Below are 26,612 nucleotides of genomic sequence, written 5' to 3' on the forward strand. Positions count from 1 at the left end.
TTTTGTGCGTCACATTTCAATCAAACGCCCTATATAAGCTGTACTTAGCTAGTGCTCCCCGTGAAAACGGGGACCATTTTCTTCTTAAAGACAAGTACCGTACGGATTTTTTACTTTGTGTTAAAAAGTCCCTCATTTCAATCATTTGCCCTCTATAAACTGTACTTAGCTAGTTTTTCCTATCCAAAACGGGGTCCATTTACATTTGAAAGACAACTACGGATTTTTTTTCTTTTTGTGAAGAAGTCGCTCATTTCAATCATTCACCATCTACATTTTGTACTTTGTTAGTGCTCCCCCATGAAAACGGGGCCCATTTTCATTTGAAAAACAACTACGGATGTTTGACTTTGTGTGAAAAAGTCTCTCATTTCAATCATTCGCCCTCTATAAACTGTACTTAGCTAGTTTTTCCCATCAAGACGGGGCCCATTTACATTTGAAAGACAACAACGTATTTTTGACTTTGTGTGAAAAAATCTCTCATTTCAATCATTCGCCCTCTATAAAATGTACTTAGCTAGTTTTTCCCATCAAAAAGGGGCCCATTTACATTTGAAAGACAACAACGGATTGTTGATTTTGTGTGAAAAAGTCCCTCATTTCAATCATTCACCCTCTATGAACTGTACTTAGCTACTTTTTTCCATCAAAACGGGGCCCATTTACATCTGATAGACAACTACGGATTTTTGACTTTGTGTGAAAAAGTCTCTCATTTCAATCATTCGCCCTCTATATACTATACTTACCTAGCGCTTCCCCATGAAAACGGGCCCTATTTTCATTTGAAAGACAATTACGGACTTTTCTTCTTTTTTTTTTGTGAAGAAGTCGCTCATTTCAATAATTCGCCCTCTATATACTGTACTTAGCTAGCGCTCCAACATCAAATCGGGATCCATTTTTATTTGGAAGACAATTACGGATTTTTTACTTTATGTTAAACAGTCTCTCAGTTCAATCTTTCGCCCTTTTTCTACTATACTTAGCTAGCGCTTGAAAACGGGCCATATTTTCATTTTAATGAGAACTACGGATTTTTTCACTTTTTGTCACGAAGTCGCTCATTTCAATCATTCGCCCTCTATATGCTGTACTTAGCTAGCGCTCCCAAGTCAAATCGGAGCTCATTATCCTTTTTAAAACAAGTACTGATTTTTTTATTTTGTGTGAAAAAATCTCTCATTTTAATCATTCGCCCTCTCCATAATGTACTTACCCGGCGTTCTCACATCAAATCGGGGTCCATTTTCATTTGGAAGACAATTGCGGATTTTTGTACTTTGTGTGAAAAAGTCTCGCATTTTAATCATTCGCCCTCTATATGCTATACTTAGCTAGCGCTTCTCCATGAAAACGCGCCCTATTTTCATTTGAAAGACAGTTACGTATTTTTTCACTTTTTGTCACGAAGTCGCTCATTTCAATCATTCGCCCTCTATATGCTGTACTTAGCTAGCGCTCCCAAGTCAAATCGGAGCTCATTATCCTTTTTAAAACAAGTACTGATTTTTTTATTTTGTGTGAAAAAATCTCTCATTTTAATCATTCGCCCTCTCCATAATGTACTTACCCGGCGTTCTCACATCAAATCGGGGTCCATTTTCATTTGGAAGACAATTGCGGATTTTTGTACTTTGTGTGAAAAAATCTCTCATTTTAATCATTCGCCCTCTCCATAATGTACTTACCCGGCGTTCTCACATCAAATCGGGGTCCATTTTCATTTTGAAGACAATTGCGGATTTTTGTACTTTGTGTGAAAAAGTCTCGCATTTTAATCATTCGCCCTCTATATGCTATACTTAGCTAGCGCTTCTCCATGAAAACGCGCCCTATTTTCATTTGAAAGACAGTTACGTATTTTTTCACTTTTTGTCACGAAGTCGCTCATTTCAATCATTCGCCCTATATATACTGTACGTACTTAGCGCTCCCACATCAAATCGGGGCCCACTTTCATTTCGAAGACAAGTACTGATTTGTGACTTTGTGTAAAAAGATCTCTCCGTTCCATCATTCGCCCTCTCCATAATGTACTTACCCGGCTTTCCCACATCAAATCGGGGTCCACTTTCATTTGGAAGATAATTACGGCTTTTTTACTTTGTGTTAAAGAGTCTCTCCTCTCAATCTTTCGCCCTCTATGAACTGTAGTTAGCTAGTGTTCGCCATCAAAACGGGGCCCGTTTACATTTCAAAGACAAGTACGGATTTGTTACTTTGTGTGAAAAAGTCTCTCATTTTAATCATTTGCCCTATCCATAAAGTACTTACCCGGCGTTCCCACATCAAATCGGGGTACATTTCCATTTGGAAGACAATTTCGGTTTTTTTACCTTGTGGGAAAAAGTCTCTCAGTTCAATCTTTAGCCCTTTTATATACTGTACTTAGCTAGCGCTCCTTCATGAAAACGGGGCCATTTACATTTGAAAGACAAGTACGGATTTTTTTATCTTTTGGTGAAAAAGTCGCTCATTTTAATCATTCGCCCTCTCTATAATGTACTTACACGGCGTTCACACATCAAATCGGGGTCCACTTTCATTTGGAAGACAATTACGGATTTTTTACTTTGTGTCAAAAAAGTCTCTCATCTCAATCTTGCGTCCTCTATATGTTATACTTAGCTAGGACTGATCTTTGACTTTGTGTGAAAAAATCTCTCATTTTAATCATTTGTCCTCTACATAATGTACTTATTTCGCGCTTCCAAATCAAATCGGGGTCTATTTCCATTTGGAAGACAATTTCGGACTTTTTACTTTGGGTTGAAAAGTCTCTCATTTCAACTCTACATAATGTACTTAGCTAGCGCTCCCCCATCAAATCGGGGCCCATTTTATTGGAAAGACAAGTACTGATCCTTAGTTGTGAGAGAAAGGCTCTCATTTGAAGCCTTCGACCTCTATACACTGTACTTAGTTAGGGTTCCTCCATGAAAACGGGGCCCATTTTCAATTGAAAGACAAGTACGGATATTTTACTTTGTGTGAAAAGGTCTGTCATTTCAATCATTTCCCACTGTATACTGTAATTAGCCAGCGCTCCTCCATGAAAACGGGGCCCATTTAGATTTGCAAGACAATTACGGAAAATGACATTAGTCCCCAGACTGCGAAACCGAGTATTTTTTACTTAGTGTGAAAGGGTCTCTCATTTCAATCATTCCCCCTCTATAAACTGTACTTAGCCATATTTCCCCGTCAAAAACGGGACCTATTCACATTTGAAAGACAAGTACGGATTTTTTACTTTGTGTGTAAAAGGTTTTCATTTCAATCATTTGCCCTCTACATACTGTACTTAGCTAGCGCTTCCCCACGAAAACGGGGCTCATTTACATTTGAAAGATAATTAAAGATTTTTGGGAAACATTTAGCCGTGGAAGTTGTACCTTTAACTTTGCGAGATATCATTTGATAGTTCAAAGACTTGAACTGCTGCCGTAAAATTATTGTCTGGAAAATGTTAGATGGCGCGAAAGTGCCAGACATCCACGGTAAGGATGCCCATTTTAGATCTCGTGATATTTGACAGCATCATGCTGGGCTCGTAAATGTTTGTCTGCCTAGGACCTGAAATATTGGCACGCAAATTAGTTCTCCGTTATTATTCTTCTTAATTCGGAAAAATGAAGCCAAAGAACCTGAGGTTGTGACTTTGTGACAACTGGTATGTATCGGCAGTACACACTAGGTGCACACTTGATGGTTGCCGCAAACTGCTAGAACACGTTAGATGGCGTTGATATTCACAGCAAATATGGTAGTCAATTGAAGCCCAAACGATGTAGGGCGTTGGTAGTAACAGCTTCCGGTAGAGTGCCAACGAGTAAAAACTGTGACAGTTGCGTGCCGAATGCAAACTCGGTTAGAATTTTTTAGAAGGTAAGCAACATGTTCACGGTTAATTTCATATTTAGTCCCCCGAATTCAATTGCCTGGAAATTTAATAGAAATGAGCCTCAACAATGCATAAACACATGAAAAATTAAGCTAAATTACCGAGGTGTCAATCTCCGCGAAGAAACATGCCGATTAACAGCGGAAACCATCCACACCTATGGCTTTTAAAAGTTTGCTATAGCACGGTTTAACTGCTAAACTCTCCTTAACCTTCCTCCTTATAACACTACATGAATTGCCCTTCGTAAACACGAGTGATGCAACCAAAAGGTCGATAGTTCGAACAGAGAAAGGCAAATTTACAAAGGTCACGAGGCCCGGGAGATGTGTAGGCATCTGCCAACCCCATTTTACACCGATCCTGATACTCCTGATGTGTTTAATTGGTTTAGATTAAAATACCGCGATGCCATTGGCTAACTCAAAAACAATCACCGACAATGTCACTCTTACATTACCTTACATTAAATTCAAGATTTTTTCGGCCTGTACCAAAATTAACTCGGGCGTCGGCGTTATAATGCTGCCGCCTCGTCACCCTCGCGTCCTCGCGAGGGTGACTCGTTGGCAATTAGTACATTGCACCTTCACGCGTAATATTTAAACCATTTTGAGTGAAATTCTTTGCAACCGACAATGAATGTTGCCTGATCTATTTAATATGCCAGACCTTGGTTGAATAAACCGCATATAAGTAGTTCGTTGTGCTAGCGACGTGCTCAATAGCCTGAAATGTCAGTCATCTCCCGCCCTGGAATCCGCATGTCCATGGTTTATCTAACCACATAACTTTTCCACCAATCGTGGAACAGGCAATTGCAAATAAAGGAACCTGCAAACTGTGGGTGAGGCTGTCGACGCTTTTGCCAGGAATGTTCACGAAATTCACTAAATCATCAAATCACGAAAGTACTCACAACAAGAGACTTCACCAGCTTTCATTTTAGGCTATACCTTGTGAGTATTTCTTCTGTTGTTTCGTGTTTGCGTTTTAAATTCCTTTATTATGATTGTTGCACAGGACATTAACTTCTTAACTTTTTTACCACCAGTATCGCTAAACCGTACATCTAGCTAGAAGTCGTGGAACCAGCGCTGTAAAGCTCACGAATTCTGAAATCTCGCCTTAGAACAGCCTTGGCCTTAGATCGTCTTATACTGTGAGTATTATGTTTGATCAGCTTTATCTGCTTCTAAACCAATATCTCTTAGTACATTTCTAGCAGAAGTACCTCACTGGAGGTGGACTAGTCGTAGCGCAAATCGTCCAACGGCTTTATGTACAACCCGTGAAACATCAAGGAACTTGTATACCATGTAGTTGTTCAGCCTAGCCCACATTTTTTATGTACTTTTAGATTTCAATCCCGGGAATTTATTACATGATTCCACGTCATGTGGTGCAGAACTCTCGCCGTAATTGTACATTTGCACTTTGTTTTTCCATATTGGCCGAAATAGTTCTTTTAAGGACGTTCGCGCATAAATTTTCCAGTCGCTAGAATTTTTTTTCCATTTTCTTTACTTCTTTCAGAGAAATACCCGCGGTATGTTGCTTCTGCAACGCAAGCTATCAGATAATGAGTTAATTGGGTCAGAAATGCGTTTAAGAGATAAAGCGTGTGGAAAACTACCCTGACTTTGAAACATTGTCGCACGTAATTCAGCATGGTCTACAGGGATTTCCAGTCAAAAATGCATAAGTTGAGTCAACGGAGGCAAATGATCTTAGTCATATTGTATAGAAGTCTGGCTGTTACGTAAAGAAGCGTACGTTTTCCACAAAACTCGACCCTTCAAGAGGCATTTGAAACCCCTTTGAAACCGCCGCTCAAGTACACGAAGAGCTACAATGAACGGAATTCAAACATCTAGTCAAGAGATTTTCTTCATTTTTTCGCTTAACGTAGCACCTCACTATAGAGAAAACGATCTTTGAAAAGGACAATAAGGGTCACCCGAACGTCCAAGATAAAAGTATAGCAATGGCCACATGTCCTATTACTGTTATTATTACTTAGCGTGCGCTTGATGCATGACTTGGCGTGTGAATTTGCGTGCGCAGTAAGGATGCGCAGAAACAATTGCCGGGTTTAACCTGACGTCACTAAAATTCAAACTACAAAACTATTCCTCTTACTGAGATTTTACTTTAATGATGGATAAGAGCAGCTGCAAACTAATATTCATAGAAATGTTTGCTCGGAATGGTTTCTTGGTTTTGTGATAGACTACGCTTGAATTTCTAAACTTTTGCGTGACGTGGCATTTACATGACGGCGAAGAGAGCTGTCATGTTGGTTACAAAAGTGACTTGTTGCGAGGAATTTGGCTATCTGAACAATTCCTGTATCAGAACAAGTATTATTTTAGTGTTTTTAAGTTTCTCGAGGGATAAATTCACGATTTTGTAGCAGAACTCAGGAGTACCCGACGGAGCCGCTCGACAGAAAACCCGCTCGACAGGCTGCAATTACGCTGGCTGGGAAATATTAGCATTAGATTATTTACTGGCTGGGATTTTCTTTCAGCGTCTGGCTTGCTAAAAACTTATTTAAAACACTGTCCCTAGCTGGTAAAAAAGTGACTTTTTTGTTTTTTCTGGCTGTGACTTTTTCGAAAAAGCAATCAATCCCGCCCTGGGACGTAAAAAACGCGAGACGATAAACCGCAAGCGGTCGTACTTACTCCCAGCGCCACGCGCTGCAAAAAAAAAAAAAAAAAAAAAAATGCAAATCAACGCGCGCGTGATGCCATGCCCGAAAATGATGGCTCCACTGTCAGATTGTTGCGGTTTATCTTTTTCATCAACCAGTAAAAATTGCATAACACCAGCAGCTGTCACTTTCAATGACGTAATAACACTAGTATCTTGAATGGCCGAATCCGTTAAAAACGTTTTTTTCAATGGAACACGGCCGATCTCCAGGATCTCCGCTCGTTTGTCGTTCCAAAGGCCTTAAGAAGCCGTCACTTCAGAAAACCGCTACTGGCGCTATTGTGCTGCAAGCAGTCAGCAGTTATAAAGAAACAGTGGAAAGCAACTTAAAGGTTGGTAAATTCATTCCTATAATTCTCTTGCTTGCACACGGGGCAGTGATGGTACATCGTGCTGGAATCAGTGACACTGTTCGCTGTCTGTTTTGCATTAATTCTTTCATTTATAGACAACTAAATTTAAAAAGGTATCGGAGGCATAAGAACCTAGACTCTAAGGTGTTCATTTACATTCCTATTTTGCAGTCATTCTGAGTTATTTCGAGGGCTCCGCTGGTAAAGGAAAGAAACGAGATCTGCCAAATCTGAGATCTGCTGTGAAAGGGACTTGGCGCAGACAAGCAAAGCAGCTGGATAAAGGGTAGGCATAATGTTCTGTTTATATGCGCTAGTCGTCTGCATCGGTGGTCAACTTTCCTCTCTTGATGCTAAAGTAATCAAGTAAAGTAATCTCATTGTACCATACACTCGTCGTTTCGCTCATAGCATTTTTGGGTTGCTATAAATCTGCAAATTTGCTTAATCGAAAATTTCCCGAAGGTTGCCGGAAGACGAAGGACAATGGTTTGCCCTCTTTTTCAATCTTATTGGGTACATTAAATGCCTTAATCGTGGTTCAGTACCAGCATAACGAGTTAATGTTTGTCCTCTGGAAAACAAGGGACTATCGCGCGTTGCTCACCGGAAATGGCCGTCGGGTGAATTCATTCCACACTGTTTGCTGTCTCTTTGAGAGAAATGCTTTTATTTTGAGACCCTAAACTTATTAATGTATCGGCGATTCAAGATTGCCGGGAGTTAATTTACATTTGCAGTCATTCTGAGTCATTTCAAAGGCTGGAGAGAGAAAAGAAAAGAGACTAAGGGAAGACATCTGCCCGACCTAAGTTCCGCTGAGAAAAGGACTTACCAAAGGGACAAAGCAGCTGGATAAAGGTTAGGCGTATTTGTTTATATGCGCTAGCTCGGACTGCATTGTTGGACACACAACTATCCTCTCTGATGCTAAGATAAAGGGATCATTGTATCATACAATCAACGCCTCCCGCTCATGGCACTTTTGTTTTGCTTTAAATCAGTGCAACTTTGCGTGATGGAGTTTTCCGAAAGTTGCCGGACGACGAGGGTCAATTGTTTGCCTTCTTTTTCAGTCTTACTGGGTACATTGAATGCAAGGAACTGTCGCGCGTTGCTCACCGGAAACTGTAGTTAAATCATGCAATGTATTTCATTGGCATAATAAGTAAAATGTTAAAATTGTCTATGTTATTAAAATCTTTGTCAGTTAAAAGAACACAAGATTTTACCTTCTTAAACTTTCCTTCAGTTTGTAGTTGAGGAGGAAACAACTTTCGTCTTTCCGTGCGGCTTTCTTTGAGCAAAAATATATCATTTGTCGCCTTTAGTTGTGTTTCACAAAGCTTGTAGCTGGTCGGACCTGTAGGTTCTGCGTGTAACCATGTAATAATTGAATTTCCGTACTAGGAACCGGAGGATCTTTCGAAGCCTAAAGAAGACAGGAATCAGCGAAGGATTACAGAACTCGCGATCGTTTGTCATTTTGAAAACACTGTTTTAGAATTGTGAAAAGCAAACTACTAAGCAAGTGTCCGGAAAATATTGCCAAAGTACAATTTGACAAGCATAACGCGCGATGTGTTTGATTGCGCCAAGCAAGTGAATTCCCGGTAATAAACGCGATCCAAAACAGCTTTCATTTGAACTCGTCGTTGACCTACCAGTTGAGGCAACGGTTTCAATCCGCACGCTAGTGCCGTGAATCAACTGGAGTCGTGTAATGAATGATCTATCGATGAACTGTATTTCGAAGTGGACACTTCTGCCAGTTTAAAATTCTTTGACCAAAGAGCGCACGTCTGGATAATAATTTTGCCAGATTATTTGGCAGGCATCTGTAGCCCGTGGTATTGGGCGGGCGTAAAGGCGAAAACTCCTATTTTTTTTTTTTCGGCATGTTCACTCGCTTAACACAAGGCCAATGGGGCGAATTCCTTTGGGGTGATCCAGGTCAGGATTTATGATCCGAGATCACACTGATCATGTTCAAAACGAGAAGCCGCAAATGACCTTTGGAACGTCAGGAGATAAGTTGACCCATGAGAAACTTGACAGAGCCTTAAGACATGACCGCAAACAAAAGCGATTGTATTCCTAATTAGGCGCTTTGACAAGGTCTGTGCACCCACTACGTGTACAGGAACCACACAAAATTGCAAAAGTCGTTTCAGTTCGTCGACTAGTAGAATGGGTGATTGGGGGTATAGATCACGTTTCACGGAAAATAAAAAAAAGAACGTTTTGGAAAATCACGGCTCACGACTACTAAGGCAAAGCCAGTCGCTTCAGTTATGAGCAACTAACGATTGCTTTTGCTCCGAATCATTCCGACTTCTGTCGTGAGTCTTTTGCGGTGATCGCCTGACGAACGACTAACGATTGCTTTTGCTGCGAATCCTTGCGGCTTCTGTCGTGAGTCTTTTGCGGTGATCGCCTTACGAACAACAGTTACTAACGATTGCTTTTGCTGCGAATCCTTGCGGCTTCTGTCGTGAGTCTTTTGCGGTGATCGCCTGACGAACGACTAACGATTGCTTTTGCTGCGAATCCTTGCGGCTTCTGTCGTGAGTCTTTTGCGGTGATCGCCTGACGAACAACAGTTACTAACGATTGCTTTTGCTGCGAATCCTTGCGGCTTCTGTCGTGAGTCTTTTGCGGTGATCGCCTGACGAACGACTAACGATTGCTTTTGCTGCGAATCCTTGCGGCTTCTGTCTTGAGTCTTTTGCGGTGATCGCCTTACGAATAACAGTTACTAACGATTGCTTTTGCTGCGAATCCTTGCGGCTTCTGTCGTGAGTCTTTTGCGGTGATCGCCTGACGAACGACTAACGATTGCTATTGCTGCGAATCCTTGCGGCTTCTGTCGTGAGTCTTTTGCGGTGATCGCCTTAGGAACAACCGTTACTAACGATTGCTTTTGCTGCGAATCCTTGCGGCTTCTGTCGTGAGTCTTTTGCGGTGATCGCCTGACGAACGACTAACGATTGCTTTTGCTGCGAATCCTTGCGGCTTCTGTCGTGAGTCTTTTGCGGTGATCGCCTGACGAACAACAGTTACTAACGATTGCTTTTGCTGCGAATCCTTGCGGCTTCTGTCGTGAGTCTTTTGCGGTGATCGCCTGACGAACGACTAACGATTGCTTTTGCTGCGAATCCTTGCGGCTTCTGTCTTGAGTCTTTTGCGGTGATCGCCTTACGAATAACAGTTACTAACGATTGCTTTTGCTGCGAATCCTTGCGGCTTCTGTCGTGAGTCTTTTGCGGTGATCGCCTGACGAACGACCAACGCTTGCTTTTGCTGCGAATCCTTGCGGCTTCTGTCGTGAGTCTTTTGCGGTGATCGCCTTACGAACAACAGTTACTAACGATTGCTTTTGCTGCGAATCCTTGCGGCTTCTGTCGTGAGTCTTTTGCGGTGATCGCCTGACGAACAACAGTTACTAACGATCGCTTTTGCTGCGAATCCTTGCGGCTTCTGTCGTGAGTCTTTTGCGGTGATCGCCTGACGAACGACTAACGATTGCTTTTGCTGCGAATCCTTGCGGCTTCTGTCGTGAGTCTTTTGCGGTGATCGCCTTACGAATAACAGTTACTAACGATTGCTTTTGCTGCGAATCCTTGCGGCTTCTGTCGTGAGTCTTTTGCGGTGATCGCCTGACGAACGACCAACGCTTGCTTTTGCTGCGAATCCTTGCGGCTTCTGTCGTGAGTCTTTTGCGGTGATCGCCTGACGAACAACAGTTACTAACGATTGCTTTTGCTGCGAATCCTTGCGGCTTCTGTCGTGAGTCTTTTGCGGTGATCGCCTGACGAACGACTAACGATTGCTATTGCTGCGAATCCTTGCGGCTTCTGTCGTGAGTCTTTTGCGGTGATCGCCTTAGGAACAACCGTTACTAACGATTGCTTTTGCTGCGAATCCTTGCGGCTTCTGTCGTGAGTCTTTTGCGGTGATCGCCTGACGAACGACTAACGATTGCTATTGCTGCGAATCCTTGCGGCTTCTGTCGTGAGTCTTTTGCGGTGATCGCCTGACGAACAACAGTTACTAACGATTGCTTTTGCTGCGAATCCTTGCGGCTTCTGTCGTGAGTCTTTTGCGGTGATCGCCTGACGAACGACTAACGATTGCTTTTGCTGCGAATCCTTGCGGCTTCTGTCGTGAGTCTTTTGCGGTGATCGCCTTACGAATAACAGTTACTAACGATTGCTTTTGCTGCGAATCCTTGCGGCTTCTGTCGTGAGTCTTTTGCGGTGATTGCCTGACGAACAACAGTTACTAACGCTTGCTTTTGCTGCAAATCCTTGCTGCTTCTGTCGTGAGTCTTTTGCGGTGATCGCCTGACGAACGACCAACGCTTGCTTTTGCTGCGAATCCTTGCGGCTTCTGTCTTGAGTCTTTTGCGGTGATCGCCTGACGAACAACAGTTACTAACGATTGCTTTTGCTGCGAATCCTTGCGGCTTCTGTCGTGAGTCTTTTGCGGTGATCGCCTCACGAACGACCAACGCTTGCTTTTGCTGCGAATCCTTGCGGCTTCTGTCGTGAGTCTTTTGCGGTGATCGCCTCACGAACGACCAACGCTTGCTTTTGCTGCGAATCCTTGCGGCTTCTGTCGTGAGTCTTTTGCGGTGATCGCCTTACGAACGACTAACGATTGCTTTTGCTGCGAATCCTTGCGGCTTCTGTCGTGGGTCTTTTGCGGTGATCGCCTGACGAACGACTAACGATTGCTTTTGCTGCGACTCCTTGCGGCTTCTGTCGTGAGTCCTTTGCGCCGAACACCTGATGAACGACTAACGCTTGCTTTTGCTGCGAGTCCTTGCGGCTTCTGTCGTGGGTCTTTTGCGGCGATCGCCTGACGAACAACCAACGCTTTCTTTTGCTGCGAATCCTTGCGGGTTCTGTCGTGAGTCTTTTGCGGTGATCGCCTTACGAACAACTAACGACTGCTTTTGCTGCGAATCCTTGCGGCTTATGTCGTGAGTCTTTTGCGGTGATCGCTTTACGAATTACTAACGATTGTTTTTGCTGGGAATCCTCGCGGCTTCTGTCGTGAGTCTTTTGCAGTGATCGCCTGACGAACAAGTAACGATTTCTTTTGGTGCGAATCTGTTCCGGCTTCTGTTGTGAATCTTTTGCGGTGATCTCCTGACGATCAACTAACGATTGCTTTTGCTGCGAATCCTTGCGGTTTCTGTCGTGAGTCTTTTGCGGTGATCGCTTTACGAACCACTAACGATCGCTTTTGCTGCGAATCCTTGCGGCTTCTGTCGTGAGTCTGTGAGTCTTTTGCGGTGATCGCCTGACGAACAAGTAACGGTTGCTTTTGCTGCGAATCCTTGCGGCTTCTGTCGTGAGTCCTTTGCGCCGATCACCTGATGAACGACTAACGCTTGCTTTTGCTGCGAATCCTTGCGGTTTCTGTCGTGAGTCTTTTGCGGTGATCACCGTGCGAACAACTTGCGATTGCTTTTGCTGCAAATCCTTCCGGCTTCTGTATTGAATCTTTTGCGGGATTTGCTATTTCGCCAAGGAAATGTTATACTGATAAAGGTAGCTGACATCTGTTTGTTTCGTAGGTTCATTTGATTATAAAAATGACAGACTCTTGGTAGCCAAAGCCTAGTGAGGGCTTTGTAATCTTGTTTTGCTTTTACTTCATGAGCTAAACAGTTTTTTAGTTCTTTGCATGGAGGTTCGTTGACTTTTTGGAACAATAACTCTGGGAAATGAAATGAATGTGAAAGTTTGTCGTATGTAAGCGTTTGAAACAACTGATAGGTTGCTTGTTGTACTTGTAATAACAACAATAGATCTTCATTAACTGAATATCTAGATTACGTCTGTTAACCGAATGGACATTGTTTCTACTTCACTCTTCTTTTGGAAGGAATTCACGAATTATTTTAAGAGTGAAGCTTGGATCCCTCAAGGATAATCAGAACACTGTAAGCACATTTTATCTTTCCCTCTCTTGGTTTGCTGTTGTATGGTAAGTGTAATCTTTTGAGTGTTACGAAACCTTTCCAGTCAAAAGTAAAAATGAAACCATTAACGTATTTTTTTTGCGTTCAGGGTACGCAATACTGAATCCGTTGTTATATAAATAGTTTTAAGGAAATGTACCTTGCTATGGTATATTGAAATTACTCGCTCGCTGGCTGGCAAAAAATGGTATACTCAAACATGCTGGCAAACTTTTGGCAAACTTTTTTTATGCTGGCTAGCTAGGTGACAAATTTAAAGCATGCTGGCTCGTTGACGACCTCAACGTCGAGCGCTGGCTGGGAGTCCGATAACTTCAAAATCATGCTTGCTGGCGGTGAAGAGCGGGTATTTTTTTCCCAGGAAAGTTAAATATTAAACAAGATTGACGTAGCGACACTCGGGTAATGTTAAGCACACTGTACGGTGGATTTTCTTCGAAACTGTCGTTGGGTACTCCTGAGAACTCAGTGACAGATGTTTATGTTGCTTTCCGGCCGCCATGGTGGTGCCCATCGGGAGGGGCACCAGCATGGCGTCTACATACAAATCTGTATAAACTTTGGTAAAAAGTTTTTCCGCATATCTTAAATAAGAAAAATGGTTGTGACCTTAGTCTTGGCGAGAGTCTTGGGGTATTTACCTTCTTTCTTTTCTCAGATTCTGGACTTTATCTGTTTAACGGTTTTGATTTTGATATTGATCTTTTTTTCATGGCGTGACACTGAAAAACAGCAATTAGCGCGAACGTCCTTAAGAGGAAGTTTTGAAGAGTGATGTGTTTTTATAGGTACGATGTATCAGAAGTAAACAAACTTGCGGTCGGGATGTGCCTCCGTTACATCAAAAGAAAGTTATTTGTGGTGGTTGAGCTACATTTAGAAATCAAAGGCTCAAAAACAGGGTTGGGGCGGGGGGGGGGGGGGGGTTTCAAAGCCATGTTCCCCTGGATAATTTTTTAATTGTAATAGCTGTTGTAGTCTTTCTGAAAAAAGGTTTTAAATTTGGAATGCCCCCCCCCCAACCCCCTCACATATACCGAGTTCCGTCGCATATGCATGTGACCAGAAGTTTACAAACTTCTGAAATTAAATATTTAATATGACATTGTTTGCGCTTACCTACATCTCTTCTCATTTTGGGTTAATTTAAACCAGTTTTATTTAGTTGTTGAAAATGGAGACGGATGAACAATCTTGCTACCAGGAGTACTTCCTGGATTGCTCTGAAACTAAAAGAACGGATTGCGCCATGTCCAACAAACACAAACATTGTAAATTATGTTGTAAGACTTTCACCACGCCTTTTCGTTGTCAACGGCATTTCATTCAATCTCACGTGAATCGCGCAGTACCTTATCATGGGAAGTTCTGTTTTCCATGTAAATTATCACATGATAATCTGGGAAAAAGTGAAAGGTTTCACTTCCACTGCCCTGTTTGCCAGTGCACCATCATAAATCGGGATCCATTCATAAAACACTTGAAGCATCATGACTCGAATGAAACACCCCAGACACATGGAGATTGTGAAATGGACAATAAAAGAGAGAGTGAAGAAAACGCCATTAACAAGGACGATGATGAAGACGGATCAAGTGTGGACCAAGAAGAATGCTCTAATGAAGACTCCACAATTTCCAGAAGGGCAATCCCTGAAATGAAAGAGTGCTCGATTTGTGGCAAGTCTATGCACCAAAAAAGCTTAGCTAGGCATTATCGTGATATTCATGACAAGGAAATTGTCAGTGTGGCAACCTGCGTAGATGAGGTTAAGGGCATATTTCTTGTTCGAAACAGTTCTAGGGGTGGCGTAGGATATCCCGTGCATGCTAGAAAAGTTATGGGCACTGAAAATGTAGGTATCCAGTGCGAAAAATCAGAATGCATGGATTATATGCGAGTTGCTTGGAGAAGTGGGATAACAACGGCCGAGTGTAAACACCTTCAGGAGGTAGGAAAGAATCCCGTGTTCCCAGAAGCAATCGTCCTGTCACCTGAAACCATTGAAGACCTCTCGCCATCTGGGGAATACCGAATGCTGACAGAAGAACGGATAACCGAGTGCAAAGAGCTCCAGTGCGAAGCGCGTCGCAAAAACTCCGAGTGTATTGTTTCCGTCACAGATGGATCGAGATTCATTCATTTGTCTGTTTTTGACGGAAATGTTAATTATTTTTCGAAATTTGGCAGGGTAATTGTGACAGCTGACATAGAAAATGGTACCCTTGATTGTCGCTGCTGCCGTAGACGAAGACTATGCATTCATAAATGCATTTGCTTTTGGTATTTACGACAAAATAACCTCCTAGACGCCTTCAGACAGCAAAGCACAGAGATCGAAGGAGATGAGCCTGGCCAAGAGGATTGCCCAACACCACACATTCAGTCGGCAAACCAAATATACCCTCCCAATGATCCGAGCATAGTGGCAAAAATGTGTAGATACTTACACTCCTTTAAGCGCATACCACTATACGATGCTAGTTCGAAAAATAGGGTGACAGCAACCCTCTGCAGGAAATTTATCCCAAAGGAAACACTTTGCCAAAATTGCAAGTCGCCCCTCCGCTCCCCTGTTTTAATTTCAAATAGGGCCACGTTGCTCACAATGAATGATGTGATTGAAGGAGTAGAAACGTTCTTCAAACGGTGTGAGAATTGCCGTATGTGCTATAGATACCAAGAACATGAGCACAACATCCACAATTTCAATGATACATTTCTAATAGGATTCGATGTTTGTCGCTTTCTTAGACAATGTTTACAAGAGCATTTGCCCATTGGTAGTATCGTGAAGGTTTTGGAAAGCCAACTAGGTCAGCAATTAAATTCTCAAAATGTCATTAATGCTTACTTGCATTTTGATAGCTTAAGTCAGCATTCCTATGAATACAGCTGTTCGCTATGTGGATACCATCCAAAGATTTTGATAATGGATTTGAACAAAAAGGTTGCATTTAATTGTAATGTTTCGAATTTGGAATTGCCGGAAAATTACCAGGTGGATGATGCCGACTACGTAGACTGTGATGATTTCTGGGGCAAAGTGGAGCTCTCAATGATTCTGCGAGGATTCTCAAATCGCACAATTCCCGAATTTGAGGTGAGTCCTAACCTCCTGTTCTGGTCTCCCTTCATCGGACGCCATACAAGGAAAGGGCCATTGCTGCTAAACACCGAGCACAGAAAGGTCAGCAGGAGCACTGGCGAACTGGAAAGTGAGTGTAGAGAAATTTCAGAGGAAAGACTTCTTGAACTCCTTCATAACTCCACCTACAAAGAAGTACAAAAATTCGCACAGTCAATTGGTACTCATCCGAAGGGATCAAAACTGGATGTCATCATGCAGATTAAGCAGGCCATTTCCAAGGACGACGAAAAGTTTAAGAAGGCATTTAACAAGATTTGGGGTCGCTCTGGTGGATGGGTATCTGGGACTTGTCCGCACGGCGTTATCTATGCTTTGAAGTTTGTTCTGCGCGCAGAAAGTCCAAGGGATTACATTGATCTTATTTTGTCCATGGCACACCAGCCAAATATCGTGGTAAGTGATATGGCCAACATGCTAGTTGCACATGGACAAAAGAGAAACAGAGAAATGTTTAACCCGCACAACGGTATGGTTGCGGAACCGACCAAAGAAAATCTGCAAGAGGCACTTGAAGGAAAACTGGAAGTATCGCTGCCATGGTTAAACGAGAACTACGTAGCTGGCAATGACAAAGGCAGTACTACAAAGGTGCACCCGGTGACTGGAAGCGATAAGCATTTATGTCTCTTTGATCGATTGCACGAAAGAAACGCAAAAATCGATGAAGAGGCATTGAGACGAGTAAGGAATATTAAGGAATTGAAAGGAAACCTTAACACGCAGAAAGATGAGCAGCTCCATGTCCTATACAATCACGACACTAGATATTTAAACCAGATGAAACCAGTAAACCACATTTTTCTATTTCGTTCAAACATTGACATTCATAATGAAAGGATCAACCGACGTCAAGAAGACGGACTTAGAGCTGCTTTTACACACCAGATCAAAGTAGATGAAAACGGTCGTGCTGTCCTAGATGAAATGAGCAAAATAGTTGTGAAGAGGGAGGGGCATCAGAAGCGGAATATTGCAGGTGACATGGATAACGATGCTCAACAAGGCACTCCGAAGAAGATGAAGTCTGAATCGTGCGACCCATCAGGCTCAGGTTCAAGAAATCAAGCGACAGCTGACCAACAAGCCACTCCAAAGAAGATGGAGCCTGAATCGTCCGACCCATCAGGTTCAAGTTCAGGTAATCGACCAACAGCTGCCCAACAAGCCACTCCGAAGATAACGAGACCTGAATCTTCCAAGGCATCAGTCGCGGGTACAAAAGATCAACCCAGTGATAACCAACAAGCCACTACGGAAAAGATGAAACCTAAATCACCCCAGTCATCAGTCTTAGGCAGTCAGAATGGCCCCATTGACGTTGATACAACTTTACAGCGCCCGCTATCTTTGGCAGATTGTTACTGGATCCAAGATTTGGGGCTTAAGAATCGGGACAAATACCTCATCATGAATGACTACTGGATAAATGATAGAGTCATCAATGCGGCAATGAAACTGATGAGGAAGATAGCACCGAATTTCGCCGGTCTGGCAGACGTTATCTTAGCAAAGAAAGATGGTTTTCCCCATTCGCTCTCTATAGACGGATTTGTACAAATTGTAAATGTGCGGGGCAACCACTGGATAACTTTGTCTAATGCACAAAATCTCAGGTTAGAAGTCTCCATATACGATAGCCTTCACGGGGTGGACAAAAATAAAGATACAAAGATTAGGTACCCCATAAGCGTTGAACAGAGCGTTTGCCAAATAATGCAGCCTCCCAATGATGTAACCTTTTTGGTTGACGACGTGCAACAACAGGAAGGAGGGAATGACTGTGGTTTATTTGCAATAGCCTTTGCGACATTGCTGTGCGTGGGAAGAGATCCAGCGAGAGAGCGTTTTGATCAAAAAATAATGCGTCAAGAGTTACTCAATAGCTTCGAAAAAGAAGACATGGCTTTGTTCGTCGAGAAAGCCTGCAGCACTGTCCAAAAAACAGACACGGATATTCTTTATGAGTGGCGCTGTCCTGTTCACTGTCACTGTAGAATGCCTGACGATGGCAATGAGATGGTGCTATGTATTGCCTGCAAACGTTGGTTTCACGGTAAGTGCGAAATGGGTAATTTTAACAATGCACAGTGGCGGTGCAAACCGTGCCAAGATGTCTTCGAAAGGGAGCAAAAGAAGGAAACTGAAAGGAAACAAAACGAAGGCAAAGTGCAGCAACTAAGGCGTGTGGCAGCAAATTACCCAGTGGAAAGTAAGCGCGTTCAAGAGCTGTACACGGCAATTGCTGGAATTTACCAAGACTTTCCTTTCCCGGATGACAAAACTCACATCGGATGCATGTCCGCTGAAGACCACGCGAGCGTAACCAAAGACACGACTAGGAAGCTTGGTTGTACGCATTATCTCCACAACCCTAAGTACGACTTCTACATTGTCATCTTTCACGAAGAGTTAGAGACAGATGCATCATTTTTGAGTGTTGTCATACGTGAAATGGCACACGGTGAACAAGGTACAATTTCTACATCTCAACAACCCCACGGTAAGTTATTCAAAAAGATTGGAAAACGTCTTATCCAGTGTGTAAAAAGTAAACAGGCGGAACTACCAAAACCTTACTGTAATGTAGAAATAAACGAGGTCACTGTTCTTACGGCAAAGTGTTAAGGGTTTCCCTCCTTTTTAGCATTATTTTGATGTATGTAGTAAAGGCACGCCTACTGTTGAGAAGAACAGCAGAATGCCGAAAACGCGGAAAAGTGTACATAGCTGACTCCTGAATTGCTTAATTAGCCTTCAGTTGAGACGAACAGCAGAATAGTGCTGACTCCTGAAGTTTTTTTCATTAGCATTCAGTTGAGAAGAACAGCAGAATAATGCTGACTCCTGAAGTGCCTTAATTAACCTTCAGTTGAGAAGAACAGCAGACTTGATCACACTTTAAAAGCATTGCAATGGTGAATGACCAAGACCGTGCAAGCATTCCGCATGATGGATTATGCACGCCTGCCATGACTTGCATGTAAGAGGAAAGACATGTTTAACGGGCAAGGAAAAACAAATCGAAAAGTTCAATTTCAAATTGTCTTTATTTCAGGTAAGCAAGATCTCGGAAATGTCGGGAGTCCAAGCGCGTGAAAGTAAGAATATGTTAAACTTATTTTAGGCAATGCAGCACTAATCAATGCAGTAGTTTAAATTATAGCAATGTTGATTCAACTTTCTGGCACTGAAGTAGAATACAGTGACTCTAGTTGTTGCCAATTCATACTCGTCTCAGCTGAACTCGTCGCCAAGGTCATATTTTTCTCATCACACCTGTTTTAGTCTATTGATAGATTTTTTTTTTCGGGGATCGTTAGGTGATGAGCGTAGATCCCGTCGTGAAGACCGCGAAAAGAGTAGACTACAAGAAAGGGCCAAGCGTTTTGGTCTTGACAGAGGTAAACAATGGTTGTCATATTTTACTTGTATCAATTAGAATACGTATTATTACTTAATTCAAGATGAGAGGAATAGCAGTGACTTCTGAAATACTTAACTAAGTAGACGGAAGCTGTTCAGCACACTTCATTTAATTACGTTCTTGCGAGATCAAAATTACCCATGCTCCTTGCGTTGTAATAGTGGAAGTTGAAATTTCGTGAAAACCCAAAACGAAAATCGACGAGGACAGTACATAGCTACTCAGCAGTCCGGGCCTCATAAAGGGTAAGCCAGGCAAGAGCTTCAAGGCCCTGAAAAAAAAAGAGTGAAGGTCCAGGCTACGAGTGTGCATTGCCAGGTAGTTTGTATGACAATTTCGTATTTTCCCTAAGTGTTTATTCGGTGACTATACATGCTTAGTTGACCACATTGATAAGTTTCCCTGTGATCATTAGATAAGGCGCGAAGAAACCGTCAGCAGGAGGAAGTTGAGCGACGAAGAAAGGAGGAGAGGGAAAAGTTAATTGAAGAAAGGCGGAAAAGAGATAGAGGTAAACCACTTTAGCTCATATTGCAGAAGCATCGTTTGTACAGCGATGCTACTGTTAGACATATAAGAGACCTTTTTTTCCAGAACCTACGCCTGAACGCCTCCTTAGATATCCTGCCAGATGACCTATAGGTTTAATTTTATTAAACAGAAAAACAGAAAAACAACCGAAGATTTTTTTTTTTTAGAATGGGGAACTGACTACCTTAGATATTGACAGACAATTTGGCGGGAAACAAGCACCATAGTCCCGGCAAAAGTAACTTACAAATAGTAGCAAGTCTACGATACGGACTCGAAAACCACGAACCTTTTGTTGAGATCGCAAACTGATGTGCAAGATAGGAATAGTCCAATTGATCATCGCACATTCGGTTGTGAAGCACAAAGCGAGAAGGATTATTGCTTATAGAGACCTATAGCGAAAACGTCGGGAAGACCATAAAGTCACCCCAGCGAGGGCTTCAGTTTGTGCTGCCTCTGAAATAGTACTAAATATCAAATAAATCTTTTCAATTTTCCAGAGGCAAACAAAGGGAAATGCTGGAATTGTGGCCGAAAGGGCCACCGCTTTTATCAGTGCCGAGCCAACAGAACTCGGCAAAAAAAGTTGAAGCACATAAAGGCCAAACCACAGCCACAACCACAGCCACAACCACAGCCACAACCTGGAATCACCATTACGTTTAATGTCCAGACTGTAAACTTCAAACAATAAGATAATGGTAACGATCATAACAATAAAAAGCATTTTTTCAAATTCTGCGAAACAAAAAAAAAGGCCATTTTCGTGTTTGTCCTGTCTATTGTTTGAAGTTTACACTTTGCACGTTAGAATGAAATTTGATTTTTAATATTTACCGTACCTATTAATTATATAATATTTCATTAACTTAGTTAGGCAGTTAGAAATGAATATTTCGTGTTGGCTTCAAAGTAATTAAAGAAATTGTTTAAAGAAGCCATATAATTTATGTAGAGACAAGTTAAACTGAATTAACACTTACTGAAGTAAATGGGGGTTTTAGAAAACAATATTTGTAATGAAATCAAGTTAAAAAGAAAAATAGTGGCTGATTGTCTTTTTCGAGCACAATAGGTAACATTTTCAAAGGAATTTTACAAGCGATAAGATAGTTTTCATTGATCTTAATTACAACATCGTAAAAGGTACTTAGAACCAAATCCGATGGCGAAAAAATTGAAATACTGCTGGCATGTGACCCATTGCTGCGAACGCCCGAACTTCTTTATTGTTTTAGAAATACGATGTATATGTATTTACTTGATACACAATACTTGCTGCTGGACATAAGTGTAAACAGATGCAATGTTCATTTGTTGTGAACATCATAAGTCAATTATGTGGTGACTGACTTCACAATTAGTTGATGTCTTTTTGCAGCTGACAAAAATAAGGCAAGTTGTCACCCCTGAAATCCCCACAGCATTTCATCTTCTGTAATTGGTTCGTTCGTTGTTGTGTTCAATCATTCTTGGACTTATGGTATAACCAAGAAATTACTACTTTACTAAGTTTGGCGGAGAGGAGGCCAATTTGGCGTTCATTCTTTATTTGTAATGCACTGCAAATTGATGCAGGCGGTTTCCTGATTTTGAAATTTACATAATAAATGAGTAATCGTACGAAAGCGGCTGGGATCAAGGATTTAATCCACTGTTGATTTACACTGGTAGTGTAAATACTTAATACTTGTTAGTGCACTCTGATTTATACGAATACATATACTATATTGCATGGTGAGAAGAACCATTTGAAGTTTGTAACATTTATGATCCACGCCGATTACGATGATCCCTTCTATGGAACATAAATCAACTATCAATGGAATTCCCTGCTTTTATTGCTGTATAGTTTAATAGTGATCAGAGCTATATTTAAAACAGCTGTAATAGAAGCAAAAAGGTGTAAAAAGGCCTGCCTTGGAATGGCAACAGCTCACATTTATACAGAGAATTTCGGATGTGCTATTGACCCTTAAATCCGATGCCCCAATATGTCAAACGCCCCTATATGTCAGATGCCCCCATCTGTCAGATGGCCCTATATGTCAGAAGCCCCTATATGTCCGAAGCCCCTACATGTTACATGCCCCTATTTGTCAGAAACTCCTATATGTCAGACGCCCCTATTTGTCGGAGTCCCTTTATTTGTCATATGCCCCTATATGTCAGACGCCCATATATGTCGGACTCCCCAAATATGTCGGATTCCCCTATTTGTCAGATGCCCCTATTTGTCAGATGTCCCTATTCGCCAGATGCCCCTATTAGTCAGATGCCCCTATTTGTCAGATGCCCCTATATGTCAGATGCCCCTATATGTCAGATGCCCCTATATGTCAGACGCCCCTATTTGTCAGACGCCCCTATAGCTGGTTTTCACACGACGTCACTAAAATTCGAACTACAAAACTATTGATCTCCCTGAGATTTTACTTTAATGATGTATAAGAGCAGCTAAAAAGTAATATTCACACAAAGTTTTGCTCCGAATGGGCTCTTGGTTTTGTGATACAATACGCTTGAATTTCCAAGCTTTTACGTGACGCGGCATTTACATGACGGCCTAGAGAGCTGTCAGCATAATTAAAAAAGTGGCTTATTTCGGGGAACTTGGCTATCTGAATAGTTCATGTCTTAGGAAAAGTATTATTTTAATGTTTTAAAGTTATTCCAGGGATAAATTCACGTTTTTGTAGCAAAACTCAGTGACAGATTTTTCTGTTGGTTTCCGGCCGCCATGCTGGTGCCCATACGGATGGGCATCAGCATGGCGTCTCCATACAAATCTCTATAAATTTCGGTAAAACATTTCTTCACGTATCGCGCATAAGAAAAATTGCTTTGACCAGAATTTTGGCGAGAGTCTTTGCATATTTACCTTCTTTCATTTTCCAGATTCTGGACTGTATCTATTGAACGGTTTTGATTTTTATTTTGATCTATTTTGAATTGCGTGCCACTGAAAACCAGCAATTTGTCAGATGCCCCTATTTGTAAGACGCCCCTATTTGTCAGATGCCCCTATTTGTCAGATGCCCCTATATGTCAGATACCCCTATATGTCAGATGCCCCTATTTGTCAGACGCCCCTATTTGTCAGACGCCCCTATATGTCAGACGCCCCTATATGTCAGACGCCCCTATTTGTCAGACGCCCCTATTTGTCAGATGCCCCTTTTTGTCAGATGCCCCTATATGTCAGACGCCCCTATTTGTCAGATGCCCCTATTTGTCAAATGCCCCTATATATCAGATGCCCCTATTTGTCAGATGCTCCTATATGTCAGACGCCCCTATATGTCAGCTGCCCCTATATGTCAGACGCCCCTATTTGTCAGATGCCCCTATATGTCAGATACCCCTATATGTCAGATGCCCCTATTTGTCAGACGCCCCTATATGTCAGCTGCCCCTATATGTCAGACGCCCCTATTTGTCAGATGCCCCTATATGTCAGATGCCCCTATATGTCAGATACCCCTATATGTCAGATGCCCCTATTTGTCAGACGCCCCTATATGTCAGACGCCCCTATATGTCAGACGCCCCTATTTGTCAGACGCCCCTATATGTCAGACGCCCCTATTTGTCAGATGCCCCTATTTGTCAGATGCCCCTATTTGTCAGATGCCCCTTTTTGTCAGATGCCCCTATATGTCAGACGCCCCTATTTGTCAGATGCCCCTATTTGTCAAATGCCCCTATATATCAGATGCCCCTATTTGTCAGATGCTCCTATATGTCAGACGCCCCTATATGTCAGCTGCCCCTATATGTCAGACGCCCCTATTTGTCAGATGCCCCTATATGTCAGATACCCCTATATGTCAGATGCCCCTATTTGTCAGACGCCCCTATATGTCAGCTGCCCCTATATGTCAGACGCCCCTATTTGTCAGATGCCCCTATATGTCAGATGCCCCTATATGTCAGATACCCCTATATGTCAGATGCCCCTATTTGTCAGACGCCCCTATATGTCAGACGCCCCTATATGTCAGACGCCCCTATTTGTCAGACGCCCCTATTTGTCAGACGCCCCTATATGTCAGACGCCCCTATTTGTCAGATGCACCTATTTGTCAGATGCCCCTATTTGTCAGATGCCCCTATATGTCAGACGCCCCTATTTGTCAGACGCCCCTATTTGTCAGAAGCCCCTATATGTCAGACGCCCCTATTTGTCAGACGCCCCTATTTGTCAGATGCACCTATTTGTCAGATGCCCCTATATGTCGGACGCCCCTATTTGTCAGATGCCCCTATTTGTCAGACGCCCTTATATGTCAGATGCCCCTTTTTGTCAGATGCCCCTATATGTCAGACGCCCCTATTTGTCAGATGCCCCTATTTGTCAGATGCCCCTATATATCAGATGCCCCTATTTGTCAGATGCCCCTATATGTCAGACGCCCCTATATGTCAGCTGCCCCTATATGTCAGACGCCCCTATTTGTCAGATGCCCCTATATGTCAGATGCCCCTATTTGTCATATGCCCTTATATGTCGGAGTATACAAGAGAAATGCCAAAACATTAATATATGCTGTTTGCCGTAAATGGGAATTAAAGCCTCGAATCTTACCTCTCTAAATACGTGTACGTAGACAAAACTTGAGAGCCAGGCATAAGAGACGGTAAATTTATATCTGTTTACAATTCAAACAGAGTATTTTGATGGCAGTGGAGCGTGACATGGAGCTACGATCGCGTTTGTAGAAAAATATATAACTATCTCAAGTTTTTTAGCCTTTTTAGAAGTTGGAGCATTAGGAAATGTGCTTAAATCCAAATGCTCGTTTGCTCAATACAGATAATCGATCGCCTAGATAGCCAAAGTAAGTTCCTGATGTTTAAAATATTTCCGGCCGTCATATTTAGTTGACCACGAAGGTAATCCAAGACGGCGTTCCCGTACTGTGGGCTCCATAAAGTTCTGTGAAAAATTTATACGAATGTCTTAAGTTTAGGAAAACGCAAAGACCTAACCGTACGAAAAATAATGATCTTCTTTATCTATTTCTTGACTTTATCCACTAGTACTGTATGGTGTTGTATTTATTTTCTTATTGCGTGACATTGAAAACGATGTATTGTATTTTTCCCGTGATAGATACGATGTAGATTCCTTCGCAACAACGGCTGCGAAAGAGACAACGCGATAGATTGATCAGTTTTGAAAACATGAAGCATTCATGAATTTGCCAAAACGCGTGGCTTAAGTTGTTTGTAACAATTCTGTGCCAATTTCAGGAACAGATCGCCCCATTCAAATTAAAGTTTACTGAACTTGAGTCGCAATACATGTAGGAGGAGACTTCGGCCATTTATGACTCTCTTAAGAATTATGAAATCCTGAAAAATATTCCGAATTTAGAAAGTTTAGGACTTAACAAATACTGACAAAGAAAGCACTCGTTGTAGTGGATCTAGATGGATCTTTCTTCAGTGGATCTAATTGGATCTTTCTCGACACCTCCATTCTTCGAACCTCAACTCAGCGAACCAATTCATTATTAGTCTTTTCCTTCCCGTAGAAGTCAAAAGCTGTCGTTTTAACACTTTTTTATAAGTCCAAAGCTGTCATTTTAAACCTTTTATTACTAGTGTGACACATTAACTATGCAGAGGTAATGATAAACTTTTGGTATTTTGATATAGCGCCCCTATATGTCAGACGCCCCTATATGTCAGACGCCCCTATTTGTCAGGTAACGTTACCAACCCCGTTCTTAGTGATTTCGCCGCTCAACAGCATCGTCTAAGTCAGCGACTATAAATTCACTGAGCTTGGCCTTTTTCTGCCGTCCATTTGAAAGATTGAACCGGGCTCTTACTTGAAACCGAACATTCACCTGAAATTTTCCGCTGCTATCGGCAAACATTTCACCGCAGTTGGATGATCTCCTATGTATAATGTATAATGTAAATAAATTCTCGGTTGAAACTCTGTTGAAATTTCCGCAATAACTTTTAGACGCAGCGAAAATCGTTACAAGAGGCCTCTTTCGCCGTCTTCTTTTTAAAACTTCTTTGGCAGTTTCGCTGAACGAACACTGAACGAAGGTATACTTCTCACGGCATATGTTTTTGCCTGGCTACTTGAAGAGTAGAGTAGAGCAATTTTATTCAGATCTCCTGGGGCTATTGATAACAGGCGATAATAAGAGGACGTCAAGATGAGAAATCCTACACCGAAAAATCACTCGGCCGTGAAAGGGCAAACTCTTGGGCTTAGGAGGTAGTCCCTCCTTTCGCGCGCTCCTAGCCTCAAGGATTTCGCAAGGCCATTTTTTTCTCGCGAATTTCTTTCGCGTCACGAGCGACGGACTAAGCGAAAGAGGGACTACTCGTAGTCTAGATCCGATAAGGCATGCATCGTTTGGAAATTGAGATCGTTAGGTGTGTATGTATTGACCCTGATAGACATCAACAACAACATCGTACTCAGTAGTGATCTTGAATGACCTACCGGATGCCTTGTTTCAGCATTTAACGGAGACCTGGGCCCTGTCCACACT

The 26,612-nt window shown here is 42.2% G+C and overlaps 2 protein-coding genes and 1 pseudogene across 3 annotated transcripts; 2 read left to right on the top strand and 1 right to left on the bottom strand.

Annotated features, from left to right (window-relative positions):
- The first annotated feature begins 6,792 nt into the window (after window positions 1–6,792).
- On the top strand, window positions 6,793–21,719 carry LOC149098996 (uncharacterized). 2 transcript variants are annotated; one of them, XM_089277688.1, is made up of 6 exons: window positions 6,793–6,963; window positions 7,156–7,845; window positions 19,186–19,228; window positions 19,451–19,531; window positions 19,970–20,065; window positions 20,589–21,719. In XM_089277688.1, the coding sequence occupies exons 3-6, from the start codon at window positions 19,204–19,206 to the stop codon at window positions 20,780–20,782; spliced, it is 396 nt and encodes a 131-aa protein (XP_089133814.1). In that variant the 5' UTR covers window positions 6,793–6,963; window positions 7,156–7,845; window positions 19,186–19,203; the 3' UTR covers window positions 20,783–21,719. The 2 variants fall into 2 exon arrangements, with proteins under 2 accessions (XP_089133814.1, XP_089133813.1); XM_089277687.1 differs by lacking the exons at window positions 6,793–6,963; window positions 7,156–7,845 and having other exon boundaries at window positions 18,740–19,228.
- LOC149098997 (uncharacterized) lies at window positions 9,273–10,037 on the bottom strand (annotated as a pseudogene).
- Window positions 14,154–18,755, top strand: LOC149098998 (uncharacterized). The gene has a single exon (XM_089276741.1). It carries the CDS (start codon window positions 14,154–14,156, stop codon window positions 18,753–18,755), a length of 4,602 nt encoding a protein of 1,533 aa, XP_089132867.1.
- Window positions 21,720–26,612: the final 4,893 nt, after the last annotated feature.

The sequence above is a fragment of the Orbicella faveolata genome, unplaced genomic scaffold, assembly GCF_042242905.1.
Source record: "Orbicella faveolata isolate gen_17 unplaced genomic scaffold, um_ofav_v1 contig_46, whole genome shotgun sequence".
NCBI lineage: Eukaryota > Metazoa > Cnidaria > Anthozoa > Scleractinia > Merulinidae > Orbicella > Orbicella faveolata.

Bases quoted from the DNA above. Each gene is read 5' to 3' on its own strand.
- LOC149098998 (XM_089276741.1), top strand. From the start codon at position 14,154: ATGGAGACGGATGAACAATCTTGCTACCAGGAGTACTTCCTGGATTGC.
- LOC149098996 (XM_089277687.1), top strand. From the start codon at position 19,087: ATGCACGCCTGCCATGACTTGCATGTAAGAGGAAAGACATGTTTAACG. The intron at 19,229-19,450 runs GTAAGAATATGT...GGGGATCGTTAG, and splicing joins GGGAGTCCAAGCGCGTGAAA to GTGATGAGCGTAGATCCCGT. The intron at 20,066-20,588 runs GTAAACCACTTT...TCAATTTTCCAG, and splicing joins AAGGCGGAAAAGAGATAGAG to AGGCAAACAAAGGGAAATGC.